The sequence below is a fragment of the Dermacentor andersoni genome, chromosome 3 (assembly GCF_023375885.2).
Source record: "Dermacentor andersoni chromosome 3, qqDerAnde1_hic_scaffold, whole genome shotgun sequence".
Lineage (NCBI taxonomy): Eukaryota > Metazoa > Arthropoda > Arachnida > Ixodida > Ixodidae > Dermacentor > Dermacentor andersoni.
The window spans coordinates 192,221,282-192,242,528 of NC_092816.1; the positions used below are offsets into that span (position 1 = coordinate 192,221,282).

General features: G+C 43.4%; 1 protein-coding gene across 3 annotated transcripts in view; it reads left to right on the forward strand.

Annotated features, from left to right (window-relative positions):
• LOC126524406 (ribosomal protein S6 kinase beta-1-like) overlaps positions 1-21,247 on the forward strand; it is a 124,631-nt gene that overhangs the window by 20,891 nt on the left and 82,493 nt on the right. For all 3 annotated transcript variants that reach the window (XM_050172730.2, XM_055067292.1, XM_055067293.2), the window contains exons 3-5: positions 8,264-8,381; positions 10,379-10,447; positions 16,061-16,132. In XM_050172730.2, coding sequence (XP_050028687.1) covers positions 8,264-8,381; positions 10,379-10,447; positions 16,061-16,132 — 259 coding nt within the window. The remainder of the gene's footprint in view (positions 1-8,263; positions 8,382-10,378; positions 10,448-16,060; positions 16,133-21,247) is intronic.

The window sequence follows — 21,247 nt, forward strand, 5'->3', positions numbered from 1 at the left end:
GAGAACTTTTTGAGATGATTTAAAATCATGAACTGAGTTTCAAGCGAGTTCATCAGTAGGTTGTTTAAAGAACACCATTGGTCACTTTAGTCAATTCGTTGTTCATTTTATTGATTAGCGTTGTTAACGATTTGTGTGACATGGGAATGGTGGTATCATCAGTGTAAGGGCAGTGTTAGGAAGATTAATGCAATCAGGTAAATCATTAATGTAGATACAAACAATAAAGGCTCAAGTATTGAGCCATGCTGTACCCCTTGATTAATGACCTTAACATTTGAGTAAACTCCACCTATGCAGACTGATTGTTCACGATCAAGTAATTTTTTAAAATAAGTTGAAGGTGGACCAGTGATACCCAATGGTTATAGTTTAGTAAATAAAATATGATCAGCGGTGTCAAAGGCTTTAGTAAAATCAAGAAATACATAACCGACAAAGTCGCTGTTGTCGATGGAAGACTAAGAAATCGATGAATGATAGTAAAGCTAAGTTGGTTGAACTACCTGCACAAAAACCAAATTGGCAAGGCTTTAGTAACTTAAAATTTGTCCAGATACTTGTTAATCTGTTTCAGAAATAATTTTTCAATAATTTTGCTAATTGAGGACAGTATAAAGATAGGGCGATAGTTTAGGGCTTCTGTTAATATCACCTTTTTTTATGCACCGGGATTAACTTGGCCTTCTTAAGTGAGTGCGGAAAAGTACCACATGTGAATATGAGATTAATTATATTTCTCAATACTTGCGCAATATATGACGCAACGAGCTTTATGTGGTAAGCAGAAGTATTATCTAGCCCGACGGGAGTTTTTTTAGATTCAGGATTGTTGAACACACTTCATCAGGGGTGACAGAACAGAGAAAAGAAATTTATGGTTACAACGTATAAGAGGATACGATGAAGCTACAGGCCTATTATTGTATATCTCGTAGAAGTAATCACTGAACAAGTTAGCAGTACCGGATGCCTCAGTGTAGATTTGTTTATAATTCATTTTATCAATTATTCTACTAATCTGTGGTCTATTCAAAATGTCATTGAAATGTTTCCATTTTTTCTTGGGGTTATTTTTTTTTCTTACAAAATTCTTTTTCAAAATAATGTCGCTTAGATCTTTTTAGAAGGTTATTCAACACATTGCTGTATTTTTTATACCCAAGTTTTACACCCACATTGAATGCCTGTTTTTTAGTTTTCCTATATAGATTATTTTTCTTTCGCATGCTAGTTAACAAGCCTTTCGTTAACCAGGATTATGTGGAAATTTAACTATTTCCTTGCATTTGACTGTTTTAGTGTTTGCATACACAGCTTTAAGAAACAAGGAATAAAAATTATCTAGTACTCTTTCAGGATCACGCAAATTCCCATTAGAAGCCCAGTCAGTATCATGAACTATATTGATAAAGTTGTCCTGATTTAACCTAGAAGTAAAATGGCTCATGTTAAAGTGAGGTAGTTTTGCTGTGAAAGATAAAAGTATGGAAAGATGATCAGTGATAAGTACATCAATGACGCCTGCGCACGACGTTGGTGTGATATTGCTTAAGGCGTGGTCAAGAACAGTACCATTTCCATTGGGGGAAAATCACATTGGGGGATGAAATTAGGGACTCAAGCCCGAAACCAAGAAAGTAATTACTGTGTGCTATTTTGCTGTTATGTGTCCGATAAATTAATATTTATATCACCAACCAGCACAACTCTCTTGTTTTCAGCAGACATATTGAGTACTGCAGAACAATTGCGTAAAAAATCCAGGATAGAGGAAGATGGCGAACGGTAAATGCATGCAATGATCATATTGTTAAGATTGCAAGAAGGGGAAACATTAGGTTCGATCCACACAGATTCACAGTTCAAGACATTTAAAGACAAGTCAAACCTACGCTTGTACTTAATTTCAGACGATATATATATAGCCGAGCCACCGTAGCAGCCAGAATCACGGTGACAATATTCTGAATTTTACAAGCAGAAACCATACAGATTGCCATCGCAAGAGCCTAACCACGTTTCAGTAATACACAGAAATGAAAAAGAATGACAGAGCGATTCAGAGAAGGCAGCAATGCTATCATTGTTCTTGCACAAACTATGCATATTGATGTGCAGTAATGAACAGGCAGAATTAGAAAGCAATGATTTTGTTTCCTCAGGTGAAAGCAGTGCCATGATGATATAGAACAAAGATTATAAAATAGGAAAGCTAAACTGCAGAAATCAGCATCAAGTGAATACGCAAAGATCATATTCCGTATTTATCCAAACGACCCTGCCGTTGTCATACTTATGGGCCTTAATATGACAATTCTCAGTCCAGAGGAACCGCCATTTCTTTTCCTTTTTAGTGCAAGCGCTTTGCTAAACAGCTTCTCATTGGTCATAGTAAGATGTTCGTTGACAAAAAACAAGACTATCATTACTTCCAGACATCCCGATCTGGGATGTACGCGAACGCGCTTTGAGAAGGAATTCATTTTTCTTTTTGCGTGAACAGAAATGATGCTTTTTTCAGCTGTTTTACTGGCCAGACTGTGAACAGCACCAACGTCAGTCGATGCAACAGGGCATTCAATTACTTCTCCAATGGTTTTCAATATAACTGCGCAATCCTTGCCTTGTGTGCATTTGATTTTGACGTTATTCAGCCTGCTGTATTGCTTCATATCTGCAATCATCTTGGATAGCTGTTCATTTTCAGCCCTCACTGGTCTGTTTGAATTGACCAATTAATCAACAGACGAGCGTACTGAATCGTATTGGTCACTCAAAACGCACACTGTCAACAAGGGAACCAAGATTACCAAGACCCAGATCTTCTAGCTTCTTGGAAATTTTAGACACAAGATCATCAACAAGGTTATCGAGTTTAGCATGAAGTAGGGACTAAAGGTGCTCAATTCTTTTGGCCAGTTCAGTATTAGTAGGCACATTGCTTAGCAAGCAAAACCACAAAACAACACTTATGGGCAGAAGCCGCAGGTGAGAACACAACATGGACGAAAATAATATAAAGACCAACCTGTAGTGGAGAGAACAGATTCTTAGTATACGTCCAGTTCCTACGACCGATGCCCAAAAAGTGCCCGGATGCGTTGGTGGCTCCCTTATATTCTCTCTGGCTCAGCTGGCGCAGGAATAGTGCTGTCCTAGGGCAGAAATGCAGTACGTGCGAGCAAAAGAACGCTAAAGGCCGAACAAGGCGACGATTGCGAAGGCGATGTCACTCTTCCGGTAGCCACATAGCGCAGGCGCAGTTGGGCATAGGAGGAGGGGTAGCAGGGTGGCACGTGCAGGCACGAAGTAGCAGCTGCACGCTGTAGAATGCTGCATGGCAGAAACCACTTGCTTGACAGCACCACTCTGTAGCGGAGAGAACAGATTCTTAGTAGACATGCAGTTCTTATGACCACTGCCCAAAAAGTGTTACAGCCAACCTGTCAATCAATAGAAAAAAAGCTTAGTTGACTCTTTATTCACAAAACGGGACAAAAAACACAAGAAATGTGAAATCCTCGACTCTGCATTACATTGCCGGTGTATATAAAAGAAACTGAAACTAAGAATTGTAAGTTTTCTCTTCATTATTTCCTGCTGCATTTAGTGTTTGCTTTTCTTCTTCGCCAAGAAAAGTTTAGAAATAGTTTAGGAAAAATCAACTTGTGGCCTAACTTATCTCGCTGTTTTACTATGAGTAAAGGGTGAGTGCATGTTTCACTGACCTCTCTACAATAATACAGATGATGAGCAGCAATGACGTGCACTCTTTGTAGGCTGTCAGTGACAGACGGAGCAGCACACACGTATGCCAACAGGGGTCAGTGCCCGTCCTTCCCACCTGTTGTCTCCTCCACATCTGGCATTAGTCGTGGTCTATTGTCAGGTGCCTTTCATTGTGCTTTTAACACCTGCTCACTTTTGCAAGTTGTGTAGATGTCTTGACGTTGAAGTTAACATGCGAGACTGAGATCACTCACTCACTACGTAGCAGGAGATCCTTCGCAGCCCTGACTGTTAACGTCACATATGTGCTGCACAGATGTAGAGTATTTGTTGCCTCTTTAACAAGATTGTAACTGCATATCAGATGACATAAAACTGGAGACCAGATGTCGTCAATGTCTTCCTGTCCTTTTCCTTTGTTTGGTAATAGTGGGGACTGTGTAAGATCCGTGGCAAAGAACATTCATTCACAAGCACAATTGTAACATTGTGGCAATGTTGTTTTGTTGACACCTGCTTGTTACCGCAATGTACAACTCTCCTAGACGTTAATAATCTTGCAGGAGTGTTGACTGGCATGAAGGTCTGTGCCACGACGCAGAACACAACTGTGATACTAGCGATGGCAAGTGCATAGGCACAGCGCACACTCTTGTCCAAGAGTATTGTGTGCTAGGCTAGACTGCTAAGCTATACGTAGCCCCTGTTGCATGTATGCTTGCAGTGCAAACAGAAATCCACACACATGCTCCTGTGCACACAGTGGTTACAATAGATGTTTGCAAACACTAAACCTGCTGGAAGGTAGCAAGGGCTATCTTGTTGTCAATAGAATATGATACAGATAGCAGATAAAGTAGAGAGGGTAACTCCCTACTTTCTGATGTGTGCTCTGTGACACAGCCCTGATTGAAGTGCCGGACGACGCTCCAGTGAGATCATTAAAATACTAGTGAAAAGCTGCACACCTTGAATAAAACAACACTTGTATTCAGTCTGATGCCTTGTTTGCAGGAAATGAGAACTTGGCTCATGCGAATTATCATTTTGCTAGCCTCCTGAATGATTTTGTTTTGGTTTAAATAAGGTCATTAGGCCATCAGTCATACCATATTTACTTGTGCAAGGCTGTGCTTCATTTTTCACAGGATGCGGGCCTTACATGAGGTAGGCCTATAGCTGTTCAGTGAAGCCTCCAACTGTATTCAGACGACTATGGAAAATAATGCAACCACTGGCAACCAACTATGAACACATTTACAGTTGCCGCTGCAAAAATGTCTGAATGATTGGGCAGTCTCAAAAATTGCTACTGTAAAATTTATTTCATTTTTTATTATTGTGCTATTACAGCAGAAAATTTGTTTACAGGCTTTTGCTCGGGGTTGTGCTCTGTTAAAGTAAACCATACTCAAAATTTTTGTGATGGATGCATTTCGAATTCACCCATCGTGTGCCACGGGCCATTACGCAGTTCATATACCGCACACGCAACCTTGACTTACGACACATATGTCAAATTCAGCTTAGGGTGCTGTGCTGTGCAAAATGCATTTGGAGCTTTATTGGCATTAGGCCCACCCATGCTTACACAGGTTTGATAGGTGAACTTGGTAGGCTTTGGTTTGGCCACAAGCGGTTGCCCGCCGATAGCCCACGAACCAAACTCCGCTTCATGCACGTGGCATCGGTCCAGCCTGTGCACGGGATCTCGGGCTCGATCACCGATGTGGTCATGATCATCATCATCATCAGCCTGGTTACGCCCACTGCAGGGCAAAGGCCTCTCCCATACTTCTCCAACTACCCCGGTCATGTACTAATTGTGGCCATGTTGTCCCTGCAAACTTCTTAATCTCATCTGCCCACCTAACTTTCTGCTGCACCCTGCTACGCTTCCCTTCCCTTGGAATCAAGTCCCTAACCCTTAATGACCATCGGTTATCTTCCCTCCTCATTACATGTCGTGCCCGTGCCCATTTGTTTTTCTTGATTTCAACTAAGATATCATTAACTCGCGTTTGTTCCCTCACCCAATTTGCTCTTTTCTTATCCCTTAACGTTACACCCATCATTCTTCTTTCCATAGCTCGTTGCGTCGTCCTCAATTTAAGTAGAACCCTTTTCGTAAGCCTCCAGGTTTATGCCCCGTACGTGAGTACTGGTAAGACACAGCTGTTATATACTTTTCCCTTGAGGGATAATGGCAACCTGCTGTTCATGATCTGAGAATGCCTGCCAAACGCACCCCAGCCCATTCTTATTCTTCTGATTATTTCGGTCTCATGATCCGGATCCGCAGTCACTACCTGTCCTAAGTAGATGTATTCCCTTACCAATTCCAGTGCATCGCTGCCTATCGTAAACTGCTGTTCTCTTCCGAGACTGTTAAACATTACTTTAGTTTTCTGCAGATTAATTTTTAGACCCACCCTTCGGCTTTGCGTCTCCAGGTCAGTGAGCATGCATTGCAGTTGGTCCCCTGAGTTACTAAGCAAGGCAATATCATCAGCGAATCGCAAGTTACTAAGGTATTCTCCATTAACTCTTATCCCCAATTCTTCCCAATCCAGGTCTTTGAATACCTCCTCTAAACACGCTGTGAATAGCATTGGAGAGATTGTATCTCCCTGCCCGACGCCTTTCTTTATAGGGATTTTGTTGCTTTCTTTATGGAGGACTACGGTGGCTGTGGATCCCCTATAGATATCTTTCAGTATTTTTACATACGGCTCGTCTACACCCTGATTCCGCAATGCCTCCATGACTGCTGAGGTTTCGACTGAATCAAACGCTTTCTCGTTATCACCTATGGGGTATACTCGTACAAACGTTGCAAAGGCGAACTTACTGTTACGACTTGCCGCTGACACCCCCTTTGGCTAGGCCTAACTGGCTGTGCCATGTTGCTTCATTGCAGCCGGTGATAAAGTTGCAGTTTAGTGCCTAATGCAGGATATGAGGATAATTGTGATAATACCGCTGTCGGCATGACAACAACCACCATTTATTAACAGCTTACGGAAATAGCCAGCATGCAGGTATGCACATCATGCTTAGTAAAATTTTTTCCCAGATTTTCACACTCGATGTGGGGATGCGGGTCTTACACGGGGCAGGCCTCACATGAATAAATACAGTAAATAGGTAGAAACAATCAAATCACTTAGTCAAGTGAAAGCTTTTGGACTGATTGGGCTATTGTTGCAACTGATGGATGTGTGGTGGTGCTGAAACGTCATGGAAGCAGGAAGACTACTGGTGGGTGAATAGATAATGTAAATTATTTGGTGAATTTGCACGCATAATTAAAAGTAACACTCGCATGAGAACAATGCCGTGCGGGGTTGGCAATAAAATCTGTCGTGGGTTAAGGCTATATGCTATTTATACACGCGTTAATATACATTCCAGAGTAACCACTAGGGCTCACATTCATTAACATCGTGCAAGCAGTCTGACTAGATATGTCTCTCTCACAGTGGAAATGGTTAAAATGTTCATGAAATTTTGGATACTGTAGGTTCATCTTGCACTTAGTGCAAACTTGATAGGTGACAGTCCAGTGCAAGTGGTCACCAGCAAGGAGTAAATGTTCATGTAGAGGGTCGCAAATCACCCGTCATGGTTGCTCAGTGGCTATGGTGTTAGGCTGCTGAGCACGAGGTCGCGGGATCGAATCCCGGCCACGGCGGCCGCATTTCGATGGGGGTGAAATGCGAAAACACCCGTGTACTTAGATTTAGGTGCACGTTAAAGATCCCCAGGTGGTCGAAATATCCGGAGTCCTCCACTACAGCGTGCCTCATAATCAGAAAGTGGTTTTGGCACGTTAAACCCCATAATTTAATTTTTTAGGGTCGCAAATTAACACACATGCACAAGCAAAGTAGACAGGATGAGTGCCTCGTTCAGTCTACTTCTGCCCGTCTTCTAATAACAGTGTTTCATCAACCAGCTTAACAAAAAGTGAAAAGGACAGCAGTGTCCTTAAACTGCAATTTACGTGCAGTACGAAAAGTGAACAATCCTGCATGTGCTAATGTCATTATGTTGACATTTTAGACATGTAACTGCCAGGTCATTCACGTGGTAGTTTCTGGCAGCTTATGAGGTTGGAAGGCTCTTGTCAACAAAAGATACAATACGGTAGTGCAAACAAACAGAATGCCTTTATTGTTGCTTGCGTTACAATGTCAGCTAGCTGAACTATAAGGAGTAGCTCCTCACTGGTTGCTTCTAGTTCTTGCTAAATATTTTCGCATGATCAAGTGACAGTCTTCCTTTAATCCTGTTTTATTAAGTCTCTCAGTTCCCCTTATTATTATTGCTTATTACCACTGATGTTAAAGTAGTGATGTTAATATCACAAGCGATACTGTAGTAAAGATATCAGTAGCGCTCATTGCCATGCAAAGGCATCGTGTGCGTGTTCTCTCAAGTTTGCCTTCGTCTTGAGTCGTGAAAGTATGCAACAGTCGCACTAATGGTGCTCGTCTTCTCCCTCGAGACTGACCACTTGCTGGCACAGATTGCAGGATGTCGAGAAGATTCAGCTGTCCGAGGACACGGTCAACCCCAACCAGGAGAAGACTGGCCCCAAGGACTTCGAGCTGCTTAAGGTGCTCGGCAAAGGCGGCTATGGAAAGGTGAATTAGGAGACCTCTGCTTTTCTTTTCGGAAAATTATTTACCCTCAAGCGTTACCCAAAGTTTTAGAGACATTTCCAAGCCATGGCAAGCAGCTTAACTTTGATCCTTGTAAGGAAAAGTACAATCATCGCATATTATTGCTAGTACTAACACATGGAGTGAAACTTGGAGGTTTAGGAAAGAAGCTCGAAAAGAAGTTAACAAACATGCAGCGAGCGATTTAAAAAAAATGTTAGGCGTAACATTGAGACAGGAGGACAGTGGTGTTGATTAATGAGCACATGGCAGTAGCTGGTATTCTAGTGGAGAGTAAGAGGAAGAAATTGAGTTAAACAGGTCATGTAATGCATAGGGCAGAATGTCAGTCTGTCAGAGTTGCAAAGTGGGTGCCACGGGAAAGGAAGTGCAGTCAAAGACGACAGGTGAAATCATCTGGGATGAAAGATTAAATGAGGAAATTTACAGGTGTAGGATGGCATCAGCTGGCCCAATCCGGTGGTTATTGGAGATTGTTGGTAGAGGCCTTCGTCCTGCAGTAGACCTAAAACAGGCTAGTGATGGGGAGGGTTGTTACGTCAACATAGTGTAGAAAGGTAAGTGAAATGCTGAGAAGTCAGTCTGAACCCTAGTGTTCTAGCTAGCTACTCAGTGTCGGGACAAATGGAGGGGAGAACAAACTGAAAGGGAGAAAATGTTGATGATGCCATTTAGGAGAATAGAGGTGATGCCCATAAATAAAAAGAAACACCAAGAACAAGGTGTGTGCGTCTACAGGACCCAGCTGTGGTGTTAGAGTAGCTACGGCACTCTACTGCTGAATGCAAAGTCGCAGGTTTTATTCTCTTCCTCAACAACAACTCTCCGAACGAAGCTCAGTGCAAAATAGATTGTGTTTCTTTTGGGTGAACATTACGCACCCGAGGTTGAAGTTTGAATTCGCTACAGCACCCCTCATGACCCACTGTGTAGTTGCAGGACAATGAATCCCACAATTAATACATGCATATTTAGAAAAGGAAATGTGAGGTCTAGCCTCTCCGTGCTAACTATTCTATGGGTACACTATCGTATATTTTGCCTAAACTTCTTAATAATCTGAATAAATGTGGAATTGATTTAGGTCGCACTACAGTTCGCGAACTGCGCCACGTGATATGTCATGTTTTTGAACAATTTTAATATTTGATTTCCTTGTGATACATTAAATCGAATCAATTTTGCGTTTGTCTTTTGTTAGATTCCTGTATGTTTCTTGTATGCTCCTGTACTGCCTTGTAGAGGGGACCGTGGGCTCTAGTCAAGCTGTTCAGCAGCTTTTACCCACAGCCCCTCCATCGTTTAGATGGAAAATAAAGTTTATTTTTTATTATTATTATTTATTATTATTATAGTTACTCACTTTCACTCTCTTTCTTGTGTTTTATTAAATGCGAGAGCGTTCCTTTAGATGCCCTAGCCCACTTTGGTTTGTCTGTGCGGCTTCGATATGATGACCACACATAAAGGCCTGCGGCATAGTAAGCGAGTACGTACTTATCCTCTGCACCACGGCAACAATTGAGAAGGGGTGCGAAATAAGGTGTCTGCTACGTTAGAGCGGAAGAGCACCACCATTGTTGTGCTGTCACAATATCGGCATGCATGCGTGACTTGCACGTGGATTTAGCCACAAAAGCGACAAAGCCAGGCAGATGCACCTTCGTACTTCGCTCGCTCAGCTGTAATGGAATCGGAATAAGGTCAGTGTCCCATGTGAATACTATTGCACAACTTTAAACTATCATTGTAGGTGTGGTCTGCCAGATTTTTCTGGCCTGAATATGCATAAGGGCATGTTAAGTATATTGACATGTATTGTGCATATTTCTTTTGCCATTTTAGCACTGCGCCTGTCGAAATAGACATTTCTGTGCCATTTTGTCTCTCCAGCTTTCCTCGTGTATCAACTGTCTATGGGTGCTGACCTTGTCTCCTTCCTTCTTGCTGTATTGTAGGTTTTCCAAGTCCGCAAGCTCACGGGAAAGGATGGCGGTCGCATCTTTGCCATGAAAGTGCTAAAAAAGGTGTGCGATCGTTTTTCTCTCCCGCACTGTGCACCTCTTCTGACAGCCTCAGAAATTCCTTCGGGGATAAATTGCACAAACCTGGTGACAATATCTGGTTGCTTGAAATACGAGTATTTCGTGCAAACATATTGCTCGACTGGTTAGTTCTAAAAGTTGCCGAAAAAAATTAAACTTTTGCAGTCATTATCACTTTCACATGATTATAGCGTATAGAGTTGCACCTCAGTATAATGAAGTCATACTTGCTGGAGATTTCATGAAATCAGGGCCTTAGTTATTATTTATTTGGATTGCGCACATACAAAACAATCAGAGAGGAAGAGCGCTAGCTTGCAACTGCCACCAGGAGGGGCACAGACCCTGCAATCTCTAGAAGAGAAAGGCATACATAAAAAAAGAATAGTGAATGAAGCACAGGAGAGATATTAAGAGGGAGAGAAAGAAATGTAGAAGGGGGGTGGGTAACAACAAGAATAAAACGTGTCACACACTCATTGGGCAGCACTTAACATCCGGCACATGGTCCACAAATTAGCACAATTGGAGCAAAATTTGGTTATGTCAGGGTATCTATGTTGCAGCAGTAAAGGTAACTTCACAGATTTCCAGTACAGTATAGCTCTGGTAATCAGCATCCTCTCAATAAGCATTTCACAAATGAAATCCTGGAATAAAATAATTACAGGAACAAAACCACCGATGCATTCAGTACAGTCAACATGCAATTTTTTGGACTCCCTAGGGGCCGTGAAAAACATAAGAAAAATCTGGCAGTCCCCCCCAAAAAATGAATGCATGCCTTTCTCCGATGGCTCAAATCACCGCAGGAACATTCTATATAGCTCTGAAGGCCTGCCAGTGTACTTACGAGGTATATCAGTACTCATACTGTGATAGGAGATGGCGAGTACATGCATGTATACCTAATTAAAGAAGACATGCCGTGTCCCGTGATAACACTACTATATTGAGGCGAAGCTGCCTTTCGGGAACCGGCATTATGGAACGCATCATACTTTCTGAGCTTCGAAGACATTGGCGAGGATTACAAAGGCGGAGTCAAGGCCATTGATAATAGCAGCGCAGTTTTTCGATTAAAAACACTCCACCAAATAGCAAAAAGCTTGGTAGAGAATGTCAAAGGAGGTAGGCCTAGCATTGTTGCAGTGGTGGCAATGGCTGCCAGTGGGTGTGCATGCAAGAGCGCCTGTTCGAGACAGCGAGATAACCAAATGGCGGCAGACACCAAGATAACCAAATGGCAGCAGTGGTACCTTCAATAATGCTGTTTTAGACCTGTGGTCATGACATAAAGTCCGGAAAATCGGACTGCAAAGGGTTCCTGCGTCAGAAATTTCAGACGTTCTTATACATTGACTCTATGGGGTATGTGGCGGTGCCACACAGGTGTCCGAATTATTGGGCATGTCCGAAAATTGGTCGTTGACAGTATAGGTTTTGTCGAGATGCTAAATTTTGGCAGGGACCACATGGGGTGCCAGCAGCTGCCATCAAATGGTACCACGCATACATGTGTAGTGGGGAGCATTCATATGGACACCGACTTGTTTAGCGTGGTTTTGGCATTTGAAAGGATGTGTGTGGCGCCCCTCTAAATTTGCAGGATGAGTCTTTTGATAAGTTTATCAAATGAGAACCAAAATAGTGGTTGGCAAGCAGGCCATCTAGAAAAGCCATGTTGCCCATGATCGTCGATGTCATAGAGTAACCACATTTATTCAATCAACTGCACATACTCACGCACAAAAGGTTTACATTAAAATGGAACATGGGTTTTAAACTGACTTAGAATGCAGAGGTTGTCCAGATTTATGATGCTGAAATATTTTTGATAAGTGTAATTTTATGTGCTTATACAGTGAAACCTCGTTAAACCATAGTTGGCCGGAGCTCAGAAAAAGTACGTACTAAACGGTAGTACTGTTTAATCAAAATAGCATGAGATCAGCCACATACCTGTTGAAAATGGGACACTTAACTCAGAGAGAATGAGTGCGATGAAAGGGGAAAAAAACATGCAGTATTTATTCACTTCGCACGACAGAAGTGTTATTTTCGTTTGATGCCGCAGCGGCCTAGCGCGACGACAGCGGCCTCAAACTTGCTGAAGCTGCATGCCAGCTTTTCAGCCAGCCCCCTCTTCTCGGCAAACACTCGCACGGCAGATTCCTCGTTGGCGTTACGTATTCTCCGTGCATGCACGTAATAGTGCTGCAGAAGTCCCAGGGCTCCTTTTTCATTGCCGGGTGTTTTTCTCGTCACAACATTTGCATTCATGAGGCTGACGTAACGCGCAGCTTCTGCCACTGTCGGGCCTGAATCGCCCGTGCTGTCACTTTCCGTGTCGTCCTCATCACTGTTGCTAGTCGACACTTTGGCAGCAACAGAGGCAACGATGGCGAAAAGTCGAATCTCGTAGCCGACATCTCTTCGCAGTCGCAGCAGCGCTGCCGAACAACTTCTTCGCATTCCAAATGCCACACACCATAGTCAGTACAGCAGATCCCTGTCCCGTGCCAGCGCCGACTTCGTGTCACGTTCGATAGCACGGAATTTTTCTTATATGCTTAGCACCCGGCGTCTTTTTTATCCGAGCTTCAGCATGACACGAGTCCTTGCTTGCACGACACCACAATGCTCTCTGGCACAGCGCTGAAATGATGTTGATGATGATAAGGCTTCACGTGCAAACGCACAGGGCGCTTGGAGGCCATTGTTCCGATTTCTGAGGCTTGTTGTTCTGCCGGGCCGCCCAATGGAGACGACGCACCGCTGTGTTTACGTGACAAAAAGTGGAAACGCTATGTTTTAACCGATGTGTGCGCAATAAGCTGGTACGGTTTGTGTGGATACAAAACACATTATGTTCAATGCCTGCTGAGTCGGGGATTTGACTTTACTACTTTTAAAACGAAACTACTGTTTAAGCGGGTACGGTTTAACGAGGTTTTACTGTATTGAACATGAGGTATAGTTTTCATTATCTCATTTAGTTCTAGATGTTGGGAGTTTTCTTTACTTTTTTGTGAAAGCTTCTGAAAAAAATTATGAGCTATTCCACTCTGTGAAGGTGGATGACCAGCAAAGCTGTGTAGCACATGACAAAGAAGTGACAAAAAATTTTGAACAAAAATACGAACAAATTTATTGCCTTGATCGGTGGTCATTGTGACGAAAGGTACGCACACATATTTATTTTCATACATCCGCATTCATTCGTGTTATACATTCGTTGTGTACATCTGTGTTCTCATTTCACGATACATTGAGGTAAGGAATTTGAGACCTAAATCACCGCACCGATTGGTAGTGGGCTAGTGCCGTCAGCGCCTTCGCAGAGGGAGGGTCACTGTGGGAGACGCTGGCATGGTGTGTGGCGCTGGAGCCCGCTGTGTAAGAAGACGACGACGAACATGCAAGCAGTGGCACGAGCCATTACTGATGATGATAATTTTTTTCTCGCACAGATTTGTTGATGGACACGAAAAATGCATGGAACTCTGTCCATAAACAGATTCACTGTAAAACATTTCCTCAGATTTTCGCTAAACAGGTTATCAATGACTTCTTTGCGATTCCAGAAATTTAGTAGAACCAACTTCATTGCTCTGTCTATCTTGTACTCTATCTCAGTAGTTCCTCGCAACACTGTGGAAGCTACATAAATTCTCGCCCAGTACAAAGGTCGAATTCCCCTAGAGATGTGCTCATCTGCGCCGCACCATGCGCTTAGCATCTGTTTGCCATCCTGTTGGTACCTGCTCCATGATTGGTGGAGTGATGCAAAAAATGGTCTGATGCTGTAACCATAAGCTGCGTTTACATGCATGCAACAGCGAGGCTTCGCTTCAACTGTATGCTTTCCCTGTAGTTGCCTTGCAGCCTACTTAGCAAGTAGTACAGATAAATGCCGTTACAAATGTTCACCTGTGCCACAGCGTCTGCTTGGCATCTACCTGGCATTTGGTCACTAACACCATCGTGTTCCATGCTAGAGCGCGGTAGTAAATTAACGATGCAGTGAACGATTAGGCTCTTATAGCATTGCGCGTCGTACATGCTGTGCCACTTCTCCTTGTCACCAAATCTTAGCAAAACTGCCAGTCGTCTATAAATGTTATCGCTTTCCTTGTATCCTTTGCCAATTTGCTGATCGATCTCGGGTTTAGGTGGATCTTTAAAAAGGCGAGCCCATCTTTCCGCAGCTATCTTTTTCCGCAATCCTTCAATACTGTCGTAATTGTGAACATAACAAAGGGTGGATCTCGCCGTCTTTGCAGTGCCATCGGTGCCGATTTGTGTAGTTTCTAGTATTTCTGCAGGCCGCCGTTACTGTAGGCGATGGCAGTAGGGCTGGTACAGATTTGTAATTGCAGCCACCTGCTGCTGCTGGTGCTTAATTTTTCACGGCTTCTGTAAGCCACAAATGTGGGCGATAATTCAGCTTACGAATTTGTTATTTTAAGGTGCTACTAAAATGGGGAAAGCATGGATTCCTGCTCGTCATTTTGCAATATTCGTTGTTTAGAAATTCATAGTACTGAAATACCTTGACATCAGAACAATGGGCTTTAAAATCCCCAATGGACTGGGGATTTCCAAAATTTTCGATAATCTGAATTTTTTTTTTCGTACTATAAAGTCTGTAGTAACAAGATTTCATTGTAGTTGCAGCTTACAATGGTCGCCGAGTTCTCACAGTGAAGGCAGGCTTTACAGGAAATGTGGATTGCCTGCACTGCACAGATAGATGTCAGTAATGCCACAGGCATTGGAAGTATTTCTCCAGTGGTCCGCGTGAGCCACATTTGTCATTCATGGAACCTCTTCCTCATCCCTGAATGTGCTTCATTGACGTTCTCCCTCACGTGAAGTGCGAGTGTCACTCGAAACAACTTCTGTGACTGACTACCACTTTATGATGTTCTTATTAGATCGCTCCAGTGATTTGTCTGCACTTGCAAGGTTTATGTGGTAGATCTTTGTTGTAGTAAGTTGCTCGTATTCAAATTGCAAAGGCACTTGCACATGTGGTCACAGTCTTTTGCAGCATGGCTTTCAATAATCGCAGCACAGTGTAGCCTGGCACAATGTTTGAGAAAAGGCCTTTATTACGCTTGTTCTCACTGCTGAAACCTTGGCTGCCATTTGCAACCTCTTTACAGAACAATAGTCCTGGACGTGTTACTTGCGGGCCAGGTGTGCCAACACCAAATACTTCATTCGAACTGGCTTCTTTGGAAGGAAAATAGTCAAGCCTATTTAAAATAATAAGCATGAATATTTAACACATTACACATAACTACGTCTAAAATATTTTTTGTACTGCTTGTTTATTCTGCTTCTTTGTGTCGTGTGCTGCTTCACATATTAAGATTTCTCACCCATAATAGCATCTAATGAATGTATTGTTACATACCGAGTATTGGACAATGATGAAGGCATTTCCATGTCGGATGTGACTTCGTTATAATGAGGTACAACTGTAGTTGCTAGCATCCTGTGCTGCAGCTGTGTAGGACACGTTGCACGCAGTATGTGCTGCTCTGTCCTGCTGACTAACGGAATGCATGCTGGCTTTCCTTTCAGGCCACCATTGTCCGGAACCAGAAGGACACTGCACACACAAAAGCTGAACGGAACATTCTGGAAGTAGTCAAGGTGGGTGTGTCAAGTAGGCTGCTCTTTGTGGTTATACCATGCTGAAGCACCCCAGTAGAGTCTCTTATGCAGTAAAACCTCGTTAATACAGATTTCACGAGACTGAAAAATATGTCCGAATCAAACGAATGTTGATTTACTGTAAAACCCCATGTATAATACGAACCTGTGTATAGTATGAGGTGAAATTTTTGGGACACGAAATAGAAAAAAAAAAAAGTTTTATCTGCATATAATATGATTTAGGAAAACTCGAGGAAAACATTTATTTATATTGCACTCTGCACTTCAATCACTGTCTTCCTTAGCTGCGTTCTCTTCGGATAGTTCTTCGTCAGACATATCTTCCCAGAGGTACTCATCCTCTGTGCCATCGAGCACATTCAAGGTGCTTGAATGCACGATCCACAAGGTCCTCTAGTATACTGGTCCATGCATCCACAATCCACTTGCATAGCGCTGCTGGCAAAGCCCGCTTCAGCCGCCCGGTCGGCATCACTGCAGGCTCACCTGAGCGCATCCAATCTGCCTAACACCACTTGACCGCATCCTTGAACAGCTTGTTCACACAAACATCTAAAGGCTGCAGCTGAGACGTCATCCCACCCGAGATAACGACAAGTTCAGTGCCGGATTTGCGCAACAGCCTCTTCACTGAGTCGGCCACATGGCAACGAAATGCATCCAGCACGAGGATAGACGGGAACGACAACAGTGTGCCGGGCCGCCTACACCAGACGGACTTTATCCAGTTGAGCACAAGATTCTTGTTCATCCAGCCTTTCTCATGGCATCTCTTGACCACATTTTTTGGCAGCTCCTCACCTTTAGGCACTGTCTTTCGCTTGAAGACGACATAGGACGGAAGCTTGCATCCGTCTGCCGTGCACGACGTGACGGTAACTAGTGTTTCTCGTTGCCAATGAACCGGACATAAACTTGTTTAGATCCCTTTTCGTGCACGGTGAGAGGCAATGACATGTCCAGATAAACCGGCGCTTGGTCAGCATTGCCGATTTGGCCTAGCTGGAACTTCTTGGACTTGCGCATCGAAATAACATGGCGCTGCAAAGTCACAAGCAGCTCTCCGAACGATTTGGGCAGCTTTTGCGAAATTGAAGTTCGGAGCCGTAAGGAAAATAGCACGGCACATGTAGCGATAAATCCAGTGCTTGCTCGCTTTGAAGGCGGAGCTCGGTAGCCCTTTTTCTTTTGCAAGCTCCTTAGCGTTTGCCTGCTCCACTCACATCTAGATGCGCGGCTCGCTGTAGGTGTACAAACTACGTCAGGGCGAGTTCGATTTCCAGGAATGTCCCACTCTTCAAGCCGCAAAAAGCTTCTTCGCGTTCCACTGCACGCAAAAAGAACTTCCTTCTGTTGACTCCATCCGCGAATGCTTCCCTCGTTGGTGCCAAACTGCCTCCCGGCTGCACTGTTGCCGATGTCCTGTACGGCTAAAATAACCTTTCTCTTGAAAGCAGCGGAGTACTGTTTTCTTGGTCCTTCAATGCGGAATAAAAAAGATGCACTTCACAATGCACGTGTGCTGCCAAGGTGTGCACTCAACAACAAAGAAAGGATGCTGTATTCACACAGCAATAACGAAACCAAGCCGTAGCCATGCAGCAATAACGAAGCCAAGCCATAGCCAAGCAGCAATAACGAAACCAAAACTGCTAGCCCAAATTTCTGACTGAAATTTTCGTTTGGATCCATATATAGTATGAGGCGAAAATTTGGGATGCTAATAATAGGAAAAAAACCTCGTATTATACGCGGGTTCTTACTGTATCGAGGATCTTAAGAAAAATTTGGAGGATGCCTAAACTTCGCGTGTAAGAGTGGAACGTGTAGTATTAAAAAATCTCCGACTGCTTCTCACGCTTCTTGGCAACTGCAGCTTATGTAACCGTAATGTTTACTAGGAAGCGCTGACTGTGAATGCTATGCACGAAGGCGAGCTTTCCGGCAGAAACGCGGCCTCTTGAGTGGGCCTTGATGTGGTAAAGCCCCTTGATAATTTGAAAGTAGCAACACTCTCCTCCTCGCGGCGCTTTTCTCCTCGATTCTCCTCGCCCGCCGGCTGCACACGGCGCGCTTTTTCTCCTGGGCTCCCGTGGACAGGTCGCAGCATTCTATGGAGGCGTGTTATTTTGGGCTAGTTGCGTGCCCCATTGGTGTTGAAAATTTTGAGAAATGCTGATAACAGCATCGATAATGCTGAAGGCAACGTTTATGAGGAGGTTGGTATTTTCTTAAAGCCGTATAAGCGGGGTATACTGATGTAAAAGGAGCTTTGAGGCGAGTTCTATACTCCAGACAATTTTTCTGCCACATGATGAGATGCTTTGCTTCGTGCGTCTGATGTATTGCTTGTGGCACATCCCTCTGTGTGTGGCTTATTAAGCGAAAGCCTGAGATCTCTGTTTCAAGGTTGCATTGTGAGGTACAGATATCACGTGACCGAAGGAAGGCCGGAAGCGAACTAAAGCATATGCAGCCATGTATAAGAGATGATTACTGATTAGCAAAGTAATGATTCATAAGTGATTGGTTTAAGATGAATTAAGGTGTATTAAGGAGGAATAAGGTGTATTAAGGTTTATTTAAATCGATGAAGGTGGATTAGGGTGAATTAAAGTGGATTAAGGTGCACTAGGGAGGATTATGATGGATTAGAAGGATTAAAGTGAATGAAGAAGGATTAGGGTGAATTAAGGGGGTTAGGGTGGATTACGGTCGATCAAGACAGATTACGGTGGATTAAGATGCATTAAGGGAGATAATGGTGTACTAGGGTGCATTAAAGTGAATGAAGCTGGATTAGGGTGGATTAAGGTGCATTAAGGAGGATTAGGGTGGAATAAAGTCAGTAAAAGAGGCTAAGCCTCCCCCCCCCACTCCCCGTCTAGCTAGCGTACCTGCATTTTTTTTAGCTCGGCTAGGAAGTACATGTGCAATGTTTTCTGACTAACAACTCACTGGTGGACTACCTGACATAATCTTGATACAAAATCATTTTGGTTAGGTCGACAGGACATGAAACCGTGTATTTGGTCACCGTCCCTATCATTCAACAATATTGTTTTTCGAATAAATTTTTTAGAATTGCCTGATAAATTGGAAAATTTTAAGGCCCCTTCCGGATAAGTAAAATCCATCGGCAATGACTCATTTGCTTTAAAAATCTGGTCTTGTCTCCCAAACACTTGTGTATACTCACTATGAGGGATTGGCCAAGAAGCAGGCAGTTTCCCGTATGTCTAGAATTAAAACAAAACTAGATTTGAATAGTAGAATGTGGAACTTTAGACATGTGATTTAGAAGTTTAATAAAAATATGAAGATATTTAGTAAAATAACTTAACATGAAAAAATGAAATAATAGAAATAATTGATAATTCTAGAAATTCAGCAAGGTACTCTTTTTGTCTCTCTAATAAAATTGTAAAGTGCAAGAAAAGCATTCCTGGGGCTGAATTCCAGTGAAGTCGAACCAAAAGAAAGAATGGTTGTCGAGGTTACCGATAGCCCAAGTTTGTTAAATGAGTTTTTAAATAGTTTTCTTTGTCTAGCAGTTAGGATAGGCAGTAACTCACCGAAGGATTGGCGTTGTCCTTTTCCACAAGGTATTGTTGTGTCAAATATCTTGTGACCTAAACAAATATAGTGCTCGCTAAGGATATGTAAAGGATCTCAAGTGTGATGAAATTAAAAACAAATAAGTGTAAACTGCTTTGAACTGAAATCAACAGCAGCACAAGGAAAATTAAAGCTTCTGTTAGGGTCACTCTGCAAGCAAAGCTTCCATTGAAGTTATCTGTGAAGTGAAGATGTCTACCTCTTGAATGCAACGCTAACAGCGTCAAAGGAGCGACTGATTAATCCCACTGCTTCCTTCTAGTACACTGTATCTTTGCCACAGTCCAAAGGGATGCTGTAAACCACCCCTTCAACACACGACACAAAAAGTTCGCAGTGCGTCTTTCACACCCAAATGGCTTGCGCGTATCCACGTTTACCCTCGTGCATAAACTACACAACCTCAAAGAGGCAGCGAACGAGATGTCTACACCGACACATTTCCCAATCTTTTTCAGGCTGTGACTAATCTTGTGTAGGTAGGGCAAGACAATTACTTTTTTTTTTTCGTTGCCTGGTTAGTGGCATTGCGAATTTCGTTCTTGCTTTTCTTTAGAATGGTGCCTGCAACAGCTGACAATGCATGGAATGTGTAACTGGCGTCTAACAGATGCTAGACTTGGTACTCAAAACTTCTGTGCAGGCAGGACATCAGAAGGGCATTTTTGAAGCAGAAATTGATACCTCGCTTGACCAGCTTTGAATGAGCTGACGGGTATGTAAGGAAGGGGTTTTTGCCTCTCTGCCTTTAATAGCAATACAGTGCAGTCCACTTATAACGATACCACATATAACGATATATCGGTTATAACGATGGGCCGACATGAGAGTGTCATTTTATGCATTAGGTCTATGGGGGAAAAAACCATTTATAACGATAGGTTATTCACCGCATATCAGATATAACGATCAAAATTTTGCAGTCTGGACGGCGTTTTCCGTGCCAAATAATCGTAACGTTTGCGTTGCTTAGTTCCCTGAAACGAACGATGTCGAGACGAGGCGATGTTTACCTCCGTAAGTTCGTATCTGCCGCCATTACCGCGCAGCGCGTCTCGCCCCGCCCGCGCACGAGTAGGCGCAGCCAACGTTGGCGCAGCGCGCCACAAGATGGCGCTAGCTGCTTCATGCGCATCGGCCACAGTCGCTCCGATAGAGAGAGAAAGAAAAAAAGAAGCGACAAGCAAAGCGGCGCGGTGGCGCCCGTCCCGCGTCTCTCTCGCAATAGCAGGCTGACGCCACCGAAGCAGCGTGCAACAAACGGTTCAACCCAGTTCGAAGATGGCGCCGACAAAGCGCAAAGCTGTGTCGCTTGACACGAAGATTGATATTTTGCAGGACTCTCGATGCGGCTTCAAGGTGAGCGCCCTCGTGAAGAAGTATGAGCTCGTTCAGTTAACGATATCAACCATCTTGAAAACCGGGAGCACCGCGATTGTGAAGGCAGGAGCTATCAGCAGCCATTCCGATCAG